A 21,473-nucleotide genomic window follows, 5' to 3' on the forward strand; every position below is an offset into this window, starting at 1 on the left:
ATATATAATAGCTTCATAATCTTTTCCTAATTTCCTTCCATAGACCATAGATATTTTAGAGAAAATATACTTGTACATGTTTATGTGGCCTGACCTGGTGGCTCAGCAGTAAAGAATTTGCCCCCAGGGCAAGAGACATGGATTTAACCCCTGGGTCAGAAAGATCCCCTGAAGAAGGAAATGGCAACCCACTCAAGTGTTCTTGCCTGGGAAATCCCATGGACAGAGGAGCCTGGTGGGTTACAGTCCATAGGATCACAAAGAATCAGACATGATTGAGCAATTGAGCACGCACATATTCATGTAAAAATAATTTAAGAAATAGTCACATTGTCAACCTGGGTACAAGGAGAATGATATTTTGGAAGTTGAAAGATTGGAAAAGATGTCACTGGAAGTGATTTTTTAGATATTTTAATTTTTGTCACAGCTGTATTTGGCCTTAAAACTTGTTACTTCTTTTGATACCTTTTCATTCACACAAACTGTCAAAATAGCATTCAGATTACCTTTTGGCTAGATATGTTAGTGTACATACATTATAATGAGTTTAAATAAAAATCTGTTTTAGGGTGGTGCCTTAAAGATATGTTTTAAACTTTGTCATTGTGGATGGATTGTTTGACAAATTTCTTAATATCATTTTTGCTTTTTATAAGAGCTATATCATTTGTCATGAGTTGGAGGAGAATGTGTTTTTCACTCTTAATTTTCAAATACTTTAGACACCAAGAGATTCTAGCACTACTGTATAAGCTTCTAGTATTAGAAAGATGATTATAAAATTCTCTTTATCAGATTTCTTAGTTTCTCTCCTGGCTGTTGAATATAGCATCATTATCATGTTTTTAATATGCATGTTATAATATGTTAAAATAGTTATGTAATGCAAAATTGTTTTCCTTGTAAAGTCTTTTTCTTTCTCTTAGCAGGAACATTATCATTATCACTCCTATTTATTACACTAGTTGCAATTAGTATAGAAAAGTATATCTGTACCAATTCACATACACATGAAAAGAACTCCTGTACTTAAACCGTTGTTTTTCATAGCATAAAATGTATGACTGTTCTGTGAATATTAAAAAATAGTCATGTGTGTGTAATTTTATTTTTTCATTATTGTCTTGGTCTTCCATATTTATCCATTTATGTAATATGTACCATTTGTGAGTAAAATCACTGTGTATATATATATGGCAAAAAATGTATGTATGTATTTTTCATCCTAATGTCTATCACAAACCTTAATACAGCATCTTTCCAAAAATGTTAAATAACCTGAAACATAAAAATAAATATAAAACAATCCATGTAACAATTCAACAAACAAAATTAATAAAAATACTTTCTGAAAGTTTCTTCACCCATTATTATATCAAGCTTTTTGTGTGTAAATATATAATTCAATAACCAATATTTTCATTGACACAGACATGAGTGCCCATTAATTAGAACAGAAGGCAGTGAATCTATAACAAATATAATCTATGTTTTTTTCAGGCAGCTTTTTCTGCTTTTGATAATTTTAGTTAATTTTCTGATCGTTTTTAGGAGTTAGGATGAGGTTTTTGGCTTACTTAAGATGGTGATTAACTAGGACAGAGTTACACAGTCCATATCACACTAGCAACCAGGAGATGTGAGCTCCTTAGCTCCAAGGTTGCCTGTGGGGCCTGGGGTGGTGGAGTCCACGGCCTACGGCCCGCAGCAGAGAGCAGCCTTGGGAATAGCCCCAGCAGGGCTCCTCTGAGGCCGGCCTGAGCTAAGCGGAGTCTGATGGTGCGCCCTGCGGTCCCCGCAGGTGGCAAGCACAGTGAGCGACATCCAGCCCTTGCTTCTCCACTGCGACATGCTGAGCGCGGCCCAGGAGGCGCTCTACCTCCCAGACATCTCCTTCAGCAGCCAGCTGCGGAGCGCGCCACTGCTCATCGCGGACCAGGGCCCCGTGGAGCTACCAGAGGAGTTCGTGGTCCAGGTGCCCATGGAGCTCAGATCTCAGCCCAAGGTGCGGCCAGCGGTGGGGAGAGAGGGCTGGGGGTGGCTGGGTAGGGGACCCTGGGAAGCTCGTTCCCAGGCAGTGCCCCAAACGTGTCTTCTCATAGATCTCTGCATTCACTCATTGTGGCCGATGTTTGCACCAAGTGAGATACAGACATGTTGTTGAACAATGCATGCTTGTTCTACGTTAGAACCTCATCGCTATTTGAAAATGTTTGACTTTGAATTTCCGATTCGGTTTGAAATATTTTCACTGGAAGTTTAAAATTACTCTTAGTGACCATGTCAATGGTTGTAAATTTGAATGGTTGTAAAAGACGCATTTTAACATTTCCGATCATCTGTTTGAAAAAATATTCCCATCAATGGAAACTGGAAAGATTTTTGAGGAGATTATGGTGAAAACATCTTGGTTAGGAATTGTGTGTAGTCATTTAAAGAATCCATCCTGATAGAAAAGTGATGGTTGCAAAAGCAACCAAATTTTTTAATGGAAATGTTGGAAAGTGCTTTATTTTTATTATTGTCTCTTCAGTTGGCAAGTACAGTGTGAGACACCCAGCCTTTCAAGTTCCAACGAGGAAAATTATATAATATTTTTAGAAAATCCAGTTTTATTCTTTTCCTCAGTACTTCATATATATATATATATATATATATATATATAATCTTTACATAATATTTAGGCAATAGAGTTTTTCTTCTTTTCGCTCATCAAACTTTATGAAGACACTCTTATCTCTCTAATTTCCCTCAGGGAACATAATATGTATAATGAATATAAAATAATATATACAAATATTATATAGTACTTATGTGCATATCATATGCTATTTCTATTAATACTTTATTTATAATTTTCTATGTGTCTGCAACATGAAAAAGGTTGAGAAACATTTGGCAGGTGGAACCATGAGTATCAAGCTTTATCCCAAAATACACTCACATCTCCTACACCATGATTTAATAATACAGGAAATACTGTCTAAGGAACCTGAAATGCCACTATATTAACTGAGCTTATCTTCTGAGCACCATTACAGAACTCTCTGGTAAAATACATTGGAACACTGTATTTTAGTTCAGGGACTAAGGGTTATTCATCACCTCTTTATCAATTTGAGATTTAAGAGACCTGTGATATTTAAACCTGATTCTTCAATTACTTCAGGCACATAGAGTAAGTGTGTGGTGATGCTGGCACTCACAGTGGCTCTTTCCACTCAATCACATATTTTAATCAGTGGCCTAGAGTCTTTCAATTCAGATTAGCACTACTTCCCTGATAGTGATGATTGGGGGTCAGTGGTGGGAGCTTTGTGCATATATTTCTACAGAAGCACATAGAATTGACTCCAGTGTTTTTGGAAAAATCAGGGAAAAGGTATAATAAATATTCTTTAAGAATTCATTTTTTTTTCTTTTCTGTTTTGTATTATCATTTTAAATCTGAAATTCTCTAAATTGGGTACAGTTATATTTTTCACAAAATGTGCTTTAGCAATCAGAAAGTTTTCATCATGACATTGGCTTTTGATTTATATTATGAAACAGTAACACTAAATTAATGTTTTTTTTAATTTGCTCAAATATATATGTGTTCATCACAATTTCTAGTGCTAGTAAAGAAGAAATCTAGAAATGAATTTTACTTTTTGAGATGTTATAAATGTTTAAATCAGCAACTGTAACATAAACACAGAAACACAAACACCTGCTGGCAATTCAAAATAGCAGTCAATTAGCATAAGTTTTTTCCTATAGTACTTTTACTAATATGTTGGCTGAATTTATATGTTCACCAGCTTTTATAGCTTAATAAGATTTTTCTGTATTACTAGCTTTTACATTTTGCCATGTGTGTGTCAGGTTACATTGTAGTAAGGAGATTAAGTCACATTTTTCTATCTATTTACAAATAGGGAAATTGAATTATATTCTATTTTGGGCAAAGACAAAAATGAGAGTATCAGGAAACCTTTACTTGATCTTATAAATGAACACTGAGATAAATATCATGTGATTTAAAAGGAGCCTAGGTTATTATGTTAATCTGCTATGATGAGGTAATACTTTCTGAAAGTCACTTTTGTGCAAAAGTAATTTTATCAGTCAGAGAGCAACTAAAGGTCATCTTTGAAAGCTCTCTATAGAAAGAATAAAGAAGATGAAGTAAATATTACAGGGGCATAGTCTTTATTGATATGGAAAATAGTACATACAGCTAGAACACATGAACTGGTATTAAATATGAAATTAAAATAAGAGATATTACATTAGTTTGAGCTCTTCAAACTGAAAAGACATGAAAGAATTCAAACTGGAAAATGTCAACGAACTCCAGCTTCCTCCCTTCTTCTACCTGCCTTTCTAAAAGAAAAACAATAGTCTGTTATAGAAACAAGATATTTTAAGATACAGAAAACTCAGAAAAATATAAATAGTAAAGCTTGATATTAATGCAGTCTTTGATTGGAATACAAAATTGTTATTACTTTAAAAAAGTTAACCTCTGTTTGTTCTATAGATAGCCAAAGGAGCAAATAGAAACCCAACAAACACAGCCTTCATAACATAACAAAAACCCTTTTATTTGTTTGAAATTAAACTTTGCCCTTTTTTCCCCTTTATATTCATTTGATTCCAGATAGCTAATAGCATTTCTTGAGAGTTAACGAGTGTTTGGATTCACAGGAATTAGGACTTCACAGTAGAGCAGCAAAGCATAAAGAATTAAAAAACATTGTTCTCAGAAGACATTTTTCTCTTTAGCATATTAAGGCAGAAGGATGTCTGAGGGCAGATTGCATGGTTAATGACTAGATATCAAGAGTTTTCCTTGAAGCTGAAGGAATGTTAATGTGTTTTTTATCAGCATTTTCCTTGCTTTAATTGTGATTTTCATGCAGAAGCATAAAAAGTTCATTGAAATGATCTACAAATAAGCCTCCTGCAAGCCACACGTATAGTGTGCAGGGTTCATACAAGTGTTCTCTTGGAGTACAGCTGAAGCATTTCAATCCTGAGAAGTTATAAAAACTCTAGTAGTCTGTGATTATTTTTAAGCTTACCTTTTGCGGGAGTCAAAATGCTTTTCAATGTGGTTTGTGTAGTCTCTCAGTCTCTTGAGGAATTACATCCACTTCTGCCATCACTATTTTTTTTTTCCATTTTCTCCCATTCTTTCTTCCATCTTTTTATGTTTATAGATGGTAATTCTTTCATGCTAATTAAACTATATTTGATTTTTTCTTTTTTTAAATATAAATTTATTTATTTTAATTGGAGGTTAATTACTTTATAATATCGTATTGGTTTTGCCATACATCAACATGAATCCACCACAGATTTTTTTTTTTATTGCTTTAAACACAAGTTAGTCTTTAAATTAGTCTGCTGCTGCTGCTGCTAAGTCACTTCAGTCATATCCGACTCTGTGCAACCCCATAGACGGCAGCCCACCAGGCTCTGCCATCCCTGGGATTCTCCAGGCAAGAACACTGGAGTGGGCTGCCATTTCCTTCTCCAGTTAAATTAGTCTGAATACTGGTAATTCCTTCATTCATTCTTGCCTTCACTATGTTTTCCTCTTTCGATTGTTCATAGATGCATGCTGGGCCTTGCTCTAAAGTGGCAGGAAGGCAGAGATGGAGAACTAACAAACTTTAATGGTATTGGGAGATAAAAATAATACATTGTGACAAAAGTTTGCTAGAGGATATCTCTTCCTTGTACCCAAAGAGTCAAGAGATTTGTTTGTAAAGTAGTGATTAACGTATGCTTTTGTATATGTGTGTGTGTGTATTTGATGGTAGGTGCTTCCTGTAGGAGCAGTGTTTTAGGAATTCATAATTCTGACTTCCCTGGTGGTCCAGTGGTTAAGAATCTGCCTTGCAATGAAGGGAACACTGGTTTGATCCCGGGTTGGGGAAGATCCCACACGCTGCGAAGCAACTAAGCACACATGCCATGACAATTGAACCCATGGGCCAGAACCCTTGAACTGCAGGAAGAGAAGCCACCACAGTGAGAAGCCCTCACAATGCAACTAGAGAGTAGCCAAAGAGCTTGCTTGCTACAAGTAGAGAAAGTGAAAGTGAAGTCGCTCAGTCGTGTCTGACTCTTTGCGACCCCATGGACTGTAGCCTATCAGGCTCCTCCATCCATGGGATTCTCCAGGCAAGAATACTGGAGTGGGTTGCCATTTCTTCAGGAGATCTTCCCAACCCACGGACTGAACCTGGGTCTCCCACATTGTAGGCAGATGCTTTACCATCTAAGCCACCAGGGTGTCAAGTAGAGAAAGTCCAAGAGCAAAATTAAGATGGAGCACAGCCAGTAAATAAATAATTAATTAAAAAAAACAAAACATAATTCTTATGGAAATCTAAGGACTATTAAGCACTGGACCTTGCTTATCAGTAAATGATACTAGGAAATTTTTTTTTCCCCCAATGGGCCTAGTTCCTCTTTGATTCTTCTCTAGCTTTCTGACAGCTTTCTTTGCTCATTTACATTGTAAATGACTGCCTGCCTGAATTATACACCACTGCCCTTAGCAATAGCACTAACCACCAACTGGCACTTGTTGTCTTACCTTTTAGTTTAAATTTCCAAAAAGAACATTTAATCCTCAATGGTTAGGCCTGATTAAACCCCTGATTTAATTATTCATGTCACTGGCCATCTTAGGATGTAGGGCCACATAGAAGCAGTTTTGTAGTAAAGAGGAAATACTGAGACCCTATTACAAAAGTGAGTATAAAGTCCTATGGTACACATAAGGAGAGTATCAACTCAGTTTTGGAAGACTGGAAAAGATGCTCCTGAAGAAACATGACATTTAACCTGGGATCTGACAGCCAAATAGTAGATAACCCAGTACAGAGGTAGAAGAAGAAAGTAACTATTAATTTTTAAAGAAATGGTATCAGACCACCTTACCTATCTCCTAAAAAACCTATATGGAGATTATGAAGCTAGACCCAGACGTGGAATAACTGGTTCAAAATTGGGAAAGGAGTACAACAGGCTATATATTGCCATCCTGCTTATTTAATTTATATGCAGAGTACATCATGTGAAATGCCAGGCTAGATGAATCACAAGCTGGAATCAAATTTGTGGGGAGAAGTATCAACCTTAGATACTCAAATGATACCACTCTCATGGTAGAATGTGAAGAGGAACTAAAAAGTCTCTCAATGAGGATAAAAGAGGCTTGAAACTCAGCATTCAGAAAACTAATGACATCTGGTCTCATCACTTTATGGCAAACAGAAGAAGAAAGAGTGTAAGCAGTGACAGATTTTGTTTTTTGGGGGCTCCAGATGACTGAGCAACTTGACTCTCACTTTTCACTTTCATGCATTGGAGAAGGAAATGGCAACCCACTCCAGTGTTCTTACCTGGAGGATCCCAGGGATGGCGGAGCCTGGTGGGCTGCCGTCCATGGGGTCGCACCGAGTCGGATATGACTGAAGCGACTTAGCAGCAGTAGCAGCAGAATCACTGAAGATGGTGACTCTAGTCAGTCATGATATTAAAAGACACTTGCTTCTTGGAAGGAAAGCTATGACAAAGCTAGACAGTGTATTACACAGTAGACATTGCTGACAATGACTGTATAGTTCAAGCTATGGTTTTTCCAGTAATCATGTATGGTTGTGAGAGTTGGGACATAAAGAAGGCTGAATGTTGAAGAATTGATGCTTTTGAATTGCGGTGCTGAAGACTCTTGAGAGTCCCTTGGACTTCAGGGCGATTCATCAGTCAATCCTAAAGGAAATCCATCCTGAATATTTATTGGAAGGACTCATGCTGTAACTGAAACGTTAGTACTTTGGCTACCTGATGCGAAGAGCCAGCTCACTGGAAAAGACCCTGATGCTGGGCAAGGTTGAAGGCAAAGGAAGAAGGGGGCAGCATAAGATGGGATAGGTAGATAGTATTACTGACTCAATAGAAATAAATTTGAGTAAATTTGGGGAGTTAGTGGATGACAGAGGAGCCTGGTGTTCTGCATCTATGGGGTTACAAAAGTTTGATATGACTCAGCAACTGAACAACAGTAACTAATATAGATAGGAAACAATAGTACACAGGCCTAGTTCACAAAGGATAATTTCTATTTGTTTGCCCAGAAATAATCTACAGAAGGTAAATATGGCATGATATAATGTCATGAGGAGTTTGGAATTTCTCTGATGGCAGTAAGGGTAATATTAAGTGAATTTTAGAGGAATCGAGGGAAGAATGAACTGCCACCTGCATTTGACAAATAAACTAGAGGCTTCAAGGCTTGAAATGGGAGATTATTCTATTAATTCAGATAAGAAATGATGTGGCACTGACTCTGCAAACCAATGACTTTGGTGATAATGAGGATCTATTGACAGGAGATATAGGATTCATTGGATAAGTGAGTAAGACAGAGGGAAAACCCAAAGAAGACTACCAGGTTTCTATCTTCCATGATCATAGGAATGATCCTATCACTTACTGAGATAAGAAAGACAAGAGGAAACAGAGAATGTTGATAAGGAATGATGGTGGTGTTACCAAAACATTTACAGATGACTTCTTCAATACATTCCTTTGAATAGAAACCCAGATTTCTGGCTCAGAATTTAAGAATGCTCAACTTAAAAATAATATGTTAGTCTAAAAAAATATATATTAATGCTATTAATTGAGCATGATATTCTCATTAAAAAGAAGAAAAATATTATTATTCTTCCTTAGGTATTCTATTTTGCCTTAGGTATAATAAGATTCTTCAACAAATGAGTGTCTGGTAGGCATTCAGGCATTCCTTCTATCTAATGCTTCCCAGTAATACCTAGCAGGGCTGTAATGGAGCCAAGATGAGATTTGATTTTGACCTCTCCTGTGTTGCCATGAAACAGCTGGAAGAATTCTTCCTATATATATTCTTTTGGAATGTATACTTTTCAGTACTATGGCAAAGAGGCAAATTGAATGAAGTTAAGACAGTTGATCTGCAGGCCTAAATATATTTGGCATTCATTCAGTTCTTAGTACAATGTTCCATGTCAAAATTCAGATAGGAAGTAGGAGACTAGTCTTCTCATATTTGAGCTCATTAACAATGTAACGGAGAACATTGTTTAATGAAATAATAACAAAAAATAATCTTCATGTGCAAGTGAGAATACCTCAGAAATGAATCTTTATTTATACTTTTGCCTAATTAAAAATGATTAATAAAACAGAATATCTCTTGATGACATTGATGTTTTATCTTAAGGAAATGTTTAATCAATTATTACTCCGCTATTAAAAAGAATACATTTGAATCAGTTCTAATGAGGTGGATGAAACTGGAGTCTATTATACAGAGTGAAGTAAGTCAGAAAGAAAAACAGCAATACAGTATATTAATGCATATATATGGAATTTAGAAAGATGGTAACAATGACCCTATACGTGAGACAGCAAAAGAGACACAGATGTAAAGAACAGACTTTTGGACTCTGGGAGAATGCGAGGGTGGGATGATTTGAGAGAATAGCATTGAAACATATATATTATCATATGTGAAATAGATCACTAGTCTAGGTTCTATGCATGAGACCGGGTGCTCAGGGCTGGTGCACTGGGATGACCCTGAGGAATGGGAGTGAGGTGGGAGGGGGGTTCAGGATGGGGCGTGGGGTGGGAGGAGGGTTCAGGATGGGGAACACATGTAAACGCATGGCTGATTCATGTCAATGTATGGCAAAAACCACTACAGTATTATAAAGTAATTAGCATCCAATTAAAATAAATTAATTTTAAAAACCAATTGATTAAAAGTCCCCCCAAAATAAACACTTTCAAGTCATAGGTCCAAGACCACAGCTGCAGAACTCACCTAGTTGTACATGAACATGAAGTTGCTCAGTCGTGTCCGACTCTTTGCGACCCCATGGACTATAGCCTACCAGGCTCCTCTGTCCATGGGATTTTCCAGGCAATAGTACAGGAGTGGATTGCCATTTCCTTCTCCAAGTTGTACATATGAAGGCATTAAAATAAACTGATGGAGGCAGGGGGAGGTTAGCAAAAGCTCATTTACTCTGATAGTTGTAAGACAGTGATTTGGAAATGGAGCCAGTTATACCATGATCTCATCAACATCATAGGGGAGGTCATGGATACTAAAATAAGGGAAGAACAGGAAGAGGTAACATGGGATGCTTTAAAACTTACAAGCCAAAGTACATGCATCCAGTAAATAAGATTAGTTCATGCATGCTCAGTCATTCAGTTGTGTTGAACTCTTTGTAACCCTGTGGACCATGAGATTCACCAGGCAAGAATCCTGGAGTGGGTTGCCATTCCCCACTCCAGGTGATCTTCCAGACTCAAGGATCAAACCAGCATCTCTTGCATTGGAAAGCAAATTCTTTGCCATTGAGCCACCTGAGAACCCCAAAACAAGATTAGTAGGTAGCACACTTTTTTCTTACCTCACACTACATCTCCTTCCACACTTTTCTTATCTTTCAGCCTCATGGAGTTTCTAACAATTTGTTAGACAAGCCCTGCCCCCTTCCTTCCACATCTTTGGCAATTAATATTAGTTTTGCTGGTTGGCCTGTCCTATACTACCTGACTCCTCCTTAGCTCAGCTAAAATTTCAATGTAGGACTGCCTTGAATTGATTTTTCTCTCCTTGCACTCATCCTTAGGTGTATTCTTGACCAAACAATTTCTATCTTCCCTCTAATTCTGAATTAGAGTGGCCCTAAGTTGTGTGTGTGTGTGCATTTGGTAAATAACTTCACTTCCTCCTCGCTTTTATATTTTCATTTTATATGAGTAATGATCACAGGAAAACCTGACACTTTTTTTACTCTTAATATGTTTATATATGTCATTTATATTGACTTTGATGAGTTATCCTTCTAACATGTTCTCATGTTCTTACTCCTCAAATTTTGAAAATCTGGTTTTTGTTATTACATTGCAGTCTGAAGTGTATAGGTTAAGTCCAGGAATTCAGGGGGAGCTAGAGAGATGAAAAAAACTTATAACAGAAGAACAGAGATAAATGTTGCTACAAAAATGGAAACCCTCCGTTTTACAATCTCAGTCTTTTGGATAAAATTGTTACTATAAGAGAATAGTATAACATGCCCTTCAAAGTGCTGTGTTAGCTTCTTATTTTACATGACAGTATAATATTTCAAATAAAAGCCCCTGCTCATATTTGTTTCTTTCAGTGAGGTTTGACAGTTTAAACAAAATGTCAGGTGCAATTGATATGCAAAATTTATCATTTGGACAGCACCCTTTAGAATTATTGTGTGTGTGTGCTAAGTTACTTCAGCCGTTCCCGACTCTTTGCAACCCTATGAACTGTAGCCTGCCAGGCTCCTCTGCCCATGGGTTTCTCCAGGCAAGAATACTGGAGTGGGTTGCCATGCCCTCCTTCAGAGGATCTTCCCTACCCAGGGATCCGACCTGAGTCTCTTAAGTCTCCTGCATTGACAGGCAAGTCCTTTACCACTAGTACTAACTGGAAAGCCCTTTAGGATGATTAGGTACACAATATTATATTTTTATATGGGAAGGATAATAGGTATTTAGGAAAATAGGTAAAGTATTGAGGTTAAAAAAATAATAAACTTTCTGGCCTAAAACGTGATATTTTGAAACATTTCTTTAGGATCTTGTTTCTTCCCCCAAATAGTATAATTACTAGAATGATGTATCCAATGAAAAATAAATGTATTAATGAGATTGGCCTTCAGATATTTCCAGGAAAATATGATAAATACTTTTTTTCTTTATGTTTCTTAAATTATAAATTATTTTTCCTTTCCATCTGTCAAGTCAATTTTTACTAGCTTTTCAAAATGCTCATAGAAATTATATTTTTTGCCACTGAAATTTTCTTGTTACCAAGAATTTGTATCATGAAAAATATTCAAAACCTTGACATTCTAGCCCAAAAAGAGTTAATTGGGGATATATAAATTGTTTCATTAATTTATTGAGTGTTTGCCACATAATAACAATTGTGTATATGTTCCAAAGAAATAGGTTTTACTCTTCCAGTCACAGGTGCTTTTCAGAATAAATTATTTACTGGAAAATCTTTTCCTTTTTCTTATGTTTCCCTTCAACTCAAATAATAGGTGATAGTGAGAAAGATCTGAAGTATATTTCAGATACAGAGAGAAAGCTTCCATTATATTTATAAAAGCCTTAACTTCAAATTAAGATGAAAGGGAAGAAGAGGGCAGGTGTTGTTTTACATAGAATATCATACATTCATAGATTGGTTTATGTCTGGTTTTTAGATTTTTGCATTATTCATGTATGTCTCCAGCACAGAAATGAAAACATTTGGCCAGGCACTCTAATTTATTATTTTTCTCTTTCATATGTATAGTTAGCTAAATTGATAATTTCCCTCCCGAGTAATACATCCTAAAGAAGCAATTCCTTTTTCTTAATCATTAAACATGTCTTTAACTCGCCACCATTTTGTTTTTATTGCGATTGTGAGAGTAGTAGTATGGAATTACAGTAAATGTATGAAATTTCGAGTCTGACAGTTTGAGTTCATTCTCACCAGGGCCTTCCCTGGTGGCTCAGACCCCACCTTCAATGTAGGAGACCAGGGCTCAATCCCTGAGTCGAGAAGATCCCCTGGAGAAGAAAATGGCAGCACAATCCCATATTCTTGCTGGGAAATCCCATGGACAGAGGAGCCTGGCCAGTACAGTCCCTGGGGTCACAAAGAGTTGGGTCACAACTGAGCGACTAACACTTTCAGCTTTATTGTTTCTTAACTGTATCAATTGAGGCCAAGGACTTATATTTTAAAAAATCTTTGTTATCTCATCTGTATAGTGTACTAATAAAAGTATATACATTGTTGTTCTTATGATTAAGCATCATATGTAAATATATCAAATATGATTAAGCTCATAGCTTTTGAGACCTGGTATGCATTCTTTTTTTTGGGTGTCATTTTATGATAATCATACCATAGATAAATAATACAAAATCCATGAAAATTTTTCAATGAACTGTTTAGTTTCTTTTAATATTCTTGTTGACTTTGGAAGAGACAAAATGCTATACTCAATTATTGGCTTCATGTTTCTGTCACAATCATGGGTTCATAGCTAGGGTAATTGAACACTGAGTGTAAGTATTCTGATGAGAAAATGACTTCAGTTAATTTAGTTTACATGTTGGTTTTTTCTGTAATGCATATAGAACCCTCTATAAGGCTATTTCTTTCCTCAAGGATTTCCAGTCAGTTGCTGGTGACAGAGAGAGTTGGCAAACCATAGGCATTTGACTCAATGGTTTGGTGAAATGTGGTGTTATACAACCCCTGGAGAATGGAATGGCTACCCACTCTACTCTTCTTGTTAGGAGAATCCATGGACAGAGGAGGCTGGTGGGTTACATTACCATGAAATAATACAAATGCTATAGTATTTTAAAGGAGGAAGAAATGGCTTCCCTGGTATGAGCTGGGGATTTTGGAGAAAGGAGTACAGGTAAAGCTAAGACAATGCGGTATTTTTTTATTTCTAGATTTTGATGTGAACCATTTTTAAAGCCTTTATTGAATTTCTTATGATATTGCTTCTGTTTTATGTTTTGGTTTTGGCTGCAGGGCATGTGTGATCTTAGCTCCCTGACCAGGGATTGAATCCACATGCCCTGCATTGGAAGGCAAAGTCTTGAAGCACTGAACCACCAGGAAACTCCTGGTAATGTGATATTTTAACAAACTCTTGAAAAATCCTCAGAATCATTTGCAAGCTTAGATGGGAGGTGCTGGCAGTGGAGGATGCTCCAGGGAATTGAATTATGTGAACAAAGTTATAGGTGAAGAAATTTATGACATTTTCATCAATCAGTGAATAGTCTACTTTAACCCACAATAAGGGAATGAGGAGAAAAGTAGTGGGGCAGGAAGTTTGAAAAGTGGTCCGTAGCCATCTTGTAGGGGGTCTTAAATGCCTGGGTGAGACTTTGTATGTAATTTTGTCTGTCATAGGGATTGTTTGGAAGCTTTTGATCAGAGTTGCAGTTTAGAACTTGTCAGGATTATGTAGGAAGGTTTGTGGTAGAGAGAGACTTGAGCATGGAGAGATCAGTTAGGTTATTGCCCTAGGGCAGAAGGTAATGAGTGTCTGAACTGAGGAGAAAGCAATGGGGATGGAAAGAAGAGGAACGATGTGAGAGATGCACAGAAATTGAATCTGCAGTGCTTGACTACTAACTGGACGTAGGAAGTGAGGATGAGGGAAAAATCAAAGATGCCTAGATGACTAGGCCATTCATAGAATTAGGATGACAAGAGTAAGCTTTGGTTTTCAGGGGGAAAATGATGAATCTGATCTTAGAAATATTGAGTTAGATGTATAAATGAGAACCAGACTTTGAAATATTAATCTAAATATTGAGAGAAGTTATCGCTAGTAATAGAAGTTAGAAATTTTCAACATAAAGGTGATAGATAGTTAAGGTTACTGGGGTTTAGGAGATTGTCAAAGCAGAAAAGAGAATGAGTAAGGAGATATCCTGGGGGCACGCTTTCATTTAGAGGAGGGAATATTACAAGCCAGTGGAGGGGTAATCATATCATGAATTGATACAACTGGCAAAGGGAAGTCTCAAACTTTTAATATGCTTTACCACTCTGGCAGCCTCTGCTGATGTTAATCCACAGAAAGTTCATAAATGCATGATAAGATGATGAGAGAGTGTGAGGTAATAAGTGACAAAATAAAAGTATTTTTGATTCTCACTGATAGATTTGTGATGCGACGATCTTTCTCAAATATCTTCTAGCAAGTAGAGCATATGATAGATGATTAGATTTATTAGTATATATATTAGAATTGGAGGGGAAATGATTATGTCTAGCGATTTTCTTCTGTTCTGGAATTTTCACATATTCTTTTTTCATCATGGTTTAGTTGTCAGTTATCAGGCTAAAGTAGTGCTGGATTGGACACATGTTACAAGTATGTAAAATTTTTTGAAATTTTCTAGAATGTTGTAATACTATTTGAGATTAATAGAAAAATGCTGGGATTTTTTTGATGAGACTTGGAAATTAGTAACTAAGCTAAAAATTATATACTGTAATAAGTTTTGACTGGCTGAATCTAAACATATGCAGTCAATAGCAAAAAAAAAACTTGTTTAAACACTTATATCACTTTAAAATTTAAGAATTATACAAAGCAGATTGATTTTCAAATTTTATTTGAAACTGCTGGTCTTGTGAAAGAGTAATTTATTCCCACAGTTTCGCATCTGAAAGGAAAAAGATACCATTTGTTCATCTGGTGTTTATAAATTTTCTTTTATTTACATTAAGTAATATGATTATTTATAGCATTAGAAAACTAACATGATTATATCGGGAAGATATTCTATCAGAATTATTTGACTAGCCTGTGAAGATGTATGTTTTGTTGGTTTTCTTCTTACCTCTTACTTATATTTTATTTGTCCTGTTATACAGATTTGTTTACCATCTTAAAACATCTATGACAGCATAGTATTGTTGAAAAGCTACTTGTATGAGGTCCGTTTTTTCATTTCTCACATTTTTAGTCAACATATACATAAATTCATATTCACAGGAATTTAAACAAAATAAACATGGTTATGTAACCCATGGTTAGGACTATACTAGATTAGATGTAAGTTAAAATCTTTATTTGTATTGCATGGTAGTTCAGATAATGTGAAATTTTTATAAGATATTGCCTTATATTAAAGGAAAGTCTTCACTAATTGAAGACTTCGAGGCTTGTTTTATTTTTTGCATTTCATTCCACATAATGTATTTACTTGTTTTCCCCTTAAAATATTGTAATGTACACATTGAGTTATGGGGACACATGACAAGGAAGGTGATGAGGCATTTTGATAAAGCCTATGGTAATCTCCAGAGAAGGCAATGGCACCCCACTCCAGTACTCTTGCCTGGAATATCCCATGGGCGGAGGAGCCTGGTAGGCAGTCCATGGGGTCACTAAGAGTCGGACACGACTGAGCAATTTCACTTTCACTTCTCACTTTCATGCATTGGAGAAGGAAATGGCAACCCACTCCAGTGTTTTTGCCTGGAGAATCCCAGGGACGGGAGAGCCGTCTATAGGGTCACACACAGTCGGACACGACTGAAGCAATTTAGCAGCAGCAGCAACAGCATGGTAATCTCAGTTTCTGAGCCCGACCTAATTTAACAGCTTCATCTCTTTCAATGCCTCATATCTGTGCCATGTTTTTAACTCTGTTGAAGTATGGTGGTTGTCTTAATTCGAATTCTCACTGTGCACTTTTCTCCCTTTTTTACATTTCTAATTCCCATTCATGTTGTAGTGCTTGGCACCTGGGATATGACACAGTGTAATTTGGTGATGAAGAGGGTGGTTTCTTGGGCCAGAGAGCTCTGCATTCAGTCCTGACTCTTCTACTTGGTAAATGTGTCCCCTCCCTATGCCTTCCTTCTCTTATTTTTCAGCTAGGAATAATAGCATTACTAATTCATAGGGTTGTTATGAGGACTAAGTGAGTTAGAAAATGGTAGAGCATGCAGTAACAATAAATGTTAGTCCTTGTTTTCCTTCTGTTCTGTTTTGTTCTATACTGTATTCGTTTGTGTCCCTTTCTCTAGGAAGCCTTCCTTGATCCTGGGAGGCTAGGATATAACAACATTATTGTATCTTGTCTGTTTGCTCATGTGTTTTCCTCCTTGGACTCTGTTTAAGAACAGAGGCTGTGTCTTTCATTTTTATATCCCAGGAACCCAGAATTGAGCATGCTGTGTAGACACTCACATTTGTTGAATGAGTAAATAAATTAATGAGATTTTAGAGAAATGTGCTGTTGTGTGGGAATTTATATCAGTGCAGTAAAAGCCTCTACATAACTACCAGACAAGTGAAATTACGACGGCAAGACACTCAGACCAAGGCATCAAGATTCTGGAATTGCATGCTTTATATATTCTGTCGTGGGAAGCCCATTACAAAGCTGTAGGATACATTTGCACAGATAGGAAGAGTTCCATTGGATGGTTGGAAAGGTCACACTTTTTAAATTCTGTTTATGCAGTGTCACAATATCCTCATTCACTTTCTGCTTCATCAGCCATTTCTGCTACTGATGTGGTTACAAAAAGCAGATAAACAAGGAAGTTCAATGTTTGGGAGGTATCTACAGGTAACATTAGCTTACTTTATTGGAGAGATACAGAGACTTGTATACTTAACTGCAGCTATACCCTGCTGTTTAACGTAGTGGGCTGCTGTAGCTTATATCTACCTTTTTCAAGAGAAGAACACATGGAATCAGAAATGGACCATAACAGATGTAACTAAGAGGTACAGATGTAGCTGCTGCTGCTGCTCCTGCTGCTAAGTCGCTTCAGTCGTGTCCGACTCTATGCGACCCCATAGACGGCAGCCCACCAAGCTCCTCCGCCCATGGGATTTTCCAGGCGAGAGTACTGGAATGGGATGTTGTTGCCTTCTCCGCAGATGTAGAGGGAAGGTAACTATTAATCTAGAGGTGATATAATGTGGGCTTTATGAATGTTTAAGATGTATGGTCTGTAAATCTCTTTCTAAGTAACACTCTTATATGTTCCATTCTTGTAATTGTTTCATTGATTCTGTAACATGTGTAAGGGTTACTAACTTACTCTCTATTCTTCATATATTTTATGAATTTTGTCTGTATCTCCCAAGTTATTTGCTTATACTTAACGTATATTTAACATATAAGTTTTACCGATACATTTGTTTCTTATATCTATAGCAGATGAAATGTTCTCAATTGAAGTAGCAAATACACATTGCATGTGTTATGGCTAACCATAATCTCTGGTTTCCAAAGAGACCCAGTTTATACCTGTTGTCCTCCAATCATCCTTAATAGTATCCTCTCGCATTCTCAAAAGTGTCCTGTTTTGAATGATAATGAATTGGGTTGGCCAAAAATTTTGTTTGGATTTTTTCATATGATGTTGCAGAAAATCTGAATGAACTTATTGGCCAACCCAAAATATTGCCTCCTTAGTATTAATCCACCATCTGTTACTTGTGAAACTGTAAATTGAGGTAAGTTATGAAATATCCCATCTATACAATTAGTGGATTAGCTAATATTTATAAAGCCCTTGTGAAATCTAGATGTCTTTGATACTTAGGAAAAATGTATAAACGATTTTACTTCATTGAATCTATTCATATAACTACTACCCTGAAGACAAGAACATTTTTTCCATTAGAACTGGACCTAAATGAAGATTGCATGTAAATGTTTGCATTAACTACTTTGAATTGTACAAAATTACAGTTTTAATTTATATTTGAGGTGAAATATTTGAGACATTGTGACCATCGACTTTAAAGTTCAAAAACTAAAAGCACTTTTATTAATTTATTTAAAATGGAGTATATTAAATAAAACATTTTGAAACTATTATATGTGGTTTTTAAAATACTTTATGGCTGTGAGTTCAACCTCTGCTTGTATTCTATGTATATATTGAATTAAATGGTTGGCAAGGAATACTGTTTTTTGAGGGAGGTAATAACTTCAGTTTTCAATGTGATATATTTTCAGATATCCATAGCCAGTTCTGTAGGGATTTTGAGAATAATGGGAATTAAAGTAAATCAGATTTTTAGCAACAGATATGGATATGACCTACAGAGAGGAAATCACATAAATATACGATTTGTCCCAGAAGGGTTAGTATAGATGTAGAAGGGAAGTGAAGAAAAATTTGGATAACACATTTTTTACTGGTGAATCAATTCTTGCTTTGTGGGTCTTTCAAAATTGACAACTAAAAATCTTACCAGAGAGTAACTGAATTTTCTCTACTCTGTAAAAAGAAATCTTCCTAAAATATATGGATATCTGAACTATTTTGTTTTAATGCAACACTGTTTATTTTAGTTTTTTTCATGGGTAGAAAATCCCATGGCCCAGGATTGAGTTTGTTGAACACAAATGATCGAGAGGTTTTGCTGTTTGGAATTTTGCACTTATATATGGTTATTCCAGTTTGAAGGGGCTGGGGTAATACAGTCATCTATTATTCAAGTGTCCCTACACCCCTGCTTAGGTGATGACCTGATACCACTGAAAAAAAAAATGATTCTACCAGTGTGCTCTTGTACCACATTACATTTGAAAAATCCAGGAGATTTGATGGGTGATTAAATGACATGAGCTCAGTGGAAACCCTCCTTTTTGTAGGTGGATGGAGAAGCAAGATTGATGGAACTGTATTGATCTGTGTACACCTAGCAATTTATAGGAATTCATATAGTTGTAGATGGTAACACTTGGCACTCAAATGTAGTAGAGAATTTATCTCACTGTCACATTATAGTTATTTATATATGTACCTTTTCCTCCTTACCTGATTAGAAAAGTCTTGAGGAACTTTTATTCATCATGCATTTGCCTGGGTTCTTAATGTTATGTTATCTATGACTTAGGTATTTATCCAATAAATATGTCTTTAATCATATATTAACTGTAATACAAATAGCACAATGTAAGCTGTAGACAACCATTTATGAAAGCAGGCGTTAACTGATAAAATACTGATATTCTTGCATGGCATATCACTGATGAGCTTATTAAGCAAATAAAACAAGTGGGCATGTTTGCACACATGTTCTTTCACAGACCTGAATCTCACTTAAATAATTAGATGCTTTGCTCCCATCTCTACCCTGCAGGAAACATGTTTTTCTCCTAGTTTAACTTGTGTTATACTAACAGGCTGCAGTTCTGATTTTAGTTGTTTGCTTCTGGGCTTTGTGGAAGCTGCTCATTAATTCCTTTGGGGTTGTGGAGGGGAGTGAAGGTAAGTACCTTTCATCATTCTGTGATAGCCTCGGGGGTTCATTCAAGAACCTTAGTGGCTTGCTGTGGTGAGAGCAATGAACAGCTCTCTAGTTGGAAAGACATTATAATTAAAGCATTTCATTTCCTTCATTCAGCAAGCATTTACTATGAACCTAGTGTGTGCAAATGAATGATTCTCTTTAGATAAATAATAGGGATCTGAAGATTTGACTCCTGCTTGGGAAGAAATCATAAACCAATAAATAAGACAGAAGATGGAATAGAGAGGAGAGCAACCCTGTTGTAAATCATTAGAGGAGAAGGGATAATTGTTGGAATAAAATTCCCATATATGATGTACTCTCTGATTTTCTAATAGTATGCCTTGTGTTTCCTCCTGTCTGCTTGACTTTGCTCTTAGTAATTCCTAAGAAAAGCAGACAGGTCTTTTTATTCTCTAGTATACTTTTGTTAGCCTGTGGAAGTATTATGTTTTGCCTCCCATGATACCGTGTCTGTGTTTCAAATTAAGGTGGTATGTTTTCTACCACATGCATGTAAAATAAGGAAAGGATTATTTTGGCTGTCTGAGCAAATTACTTATTTGATTCAGTTCTGTCTGTTTTATAATACTGAATCGTTAACAAGCTAAAACAAACTAAAAATATTTGGCAGAGTTGGCAATCGCTTTCCTTAGGTGAGCTCTTGGAATCAGAAAGCATGCCTCAGTTTATATGAAGGTCACCGGATTATACTGAGTGTGTGAGGAAAGGAGACGGTCAGATATGCATGGCTGCATCTGGACAGGAAAAGCATTGTGCATATAGCCACACCAGCTCTTGCTTTATCTTCAAAGTTGGAATAAAAGCTTGTGTGACTTGGAGTGGAAAAAGGTTTATCAGCAAGATCATTAATAACTTGGTACTCAGCTTTTCAAGTTACAATTAGCTGCTCAACAGCTGTGACCTTCAAGAACTACTCATTATTGTTGGTCTGATTGTTCACTCCCACTCAAGATCTCCTTTCAGAAATCGTTTCTCTGACATCATTGACCCCCAGGGGTCAGAGTGAGAAATGAGTCTTCAAGCTTGCATTTGTAAGTCGTGCTTTTGCAGGATGCTATATATGTGTGGATGTGTGTGTGTGTCTGTGTGTGTCTGAGGAATTCAGCCGATGGTTAATGTTTCACTGTAAATCCAGCTGTTTGGTCAGATCCCAATTAGGATGATGCCTGTTGGAAGAGGGGGCACCCCTGGGAGTAGGGAGAAGATTTAGTGGCCTCAAAAACAGTAAAACTGATGGTAACACAGATTCCATTTTATTTAGATTTTTTTTGAAGTCTCAGTGTACATGCTTGCCAAACTCTGTCATGCACTGTGTAGCATCTCAACGGATCAACAGGGATTTTAAACATGCTGTGTGTTTGGAATACACTGCAACCCAAAGAGAAAGTGAGGATTAGAGCAACTGTAGTGAAGTATGAAATGAAAGCTCAGCTGGAAAAGGCGGACTGGATTATGTTCAGCTTCTTTGCCTCAGTTCCTTTGGATATTAAGAACATGGTGCTCTTAGGAAAAAGGGATTTGCTTTCTCAAGGT

At 36.5% G+C, this 21,473-nt stretch overlaps 1 protein-coding gene across 12 annotated transcripts in view; it reads left to right on the forward strand.

The window, feature by feature from the left end:
• Positions 1 to 21,473, forward strand: part of ADGRL3 (adhesion G protein-coupled receptor L3) — a 936,369-nt gene that overhangs the window by 379,894 nt on the left and 535,002 nt on the right. For 6 of the 12 annotated variants that reach the window (XM_070292434.1, XM_069593110.1, XM_069593111.1 and 3 more), the window contains exon 4: positions 1,805 to 2,008. The exons of the other annotated variants lie outside the window; for them this stretch is intronic. In XM_070292434.1, the coding sequence (XP_070148535.1) occupies positions 1,805 to 2,008 (204 nt within the window). The remainder of the gene's footprint in view (positions 1 to 1,804; positions 2,009 to 21,473) is intronic. 12 annotated transcript variants of the gene reach the window in all.

Source organism: Ovis canadensis, chromosome 6, assembly GCF_042477335.2.
Source record: "Ovis canadensis isolate MfBH-ARS-UI-01 breed Bighorn chromosome 6, ARS-UI_OviCan_v2, whole genome shotgun sequence".
In the NCBI taxonomy this organism is placed as follows: domain Eukaryota; kingdom Metazoa; phylum Chordata; class Mammalia; order Artiodactyla; family Bovidae; genus Ovis; species Ovis canadensis.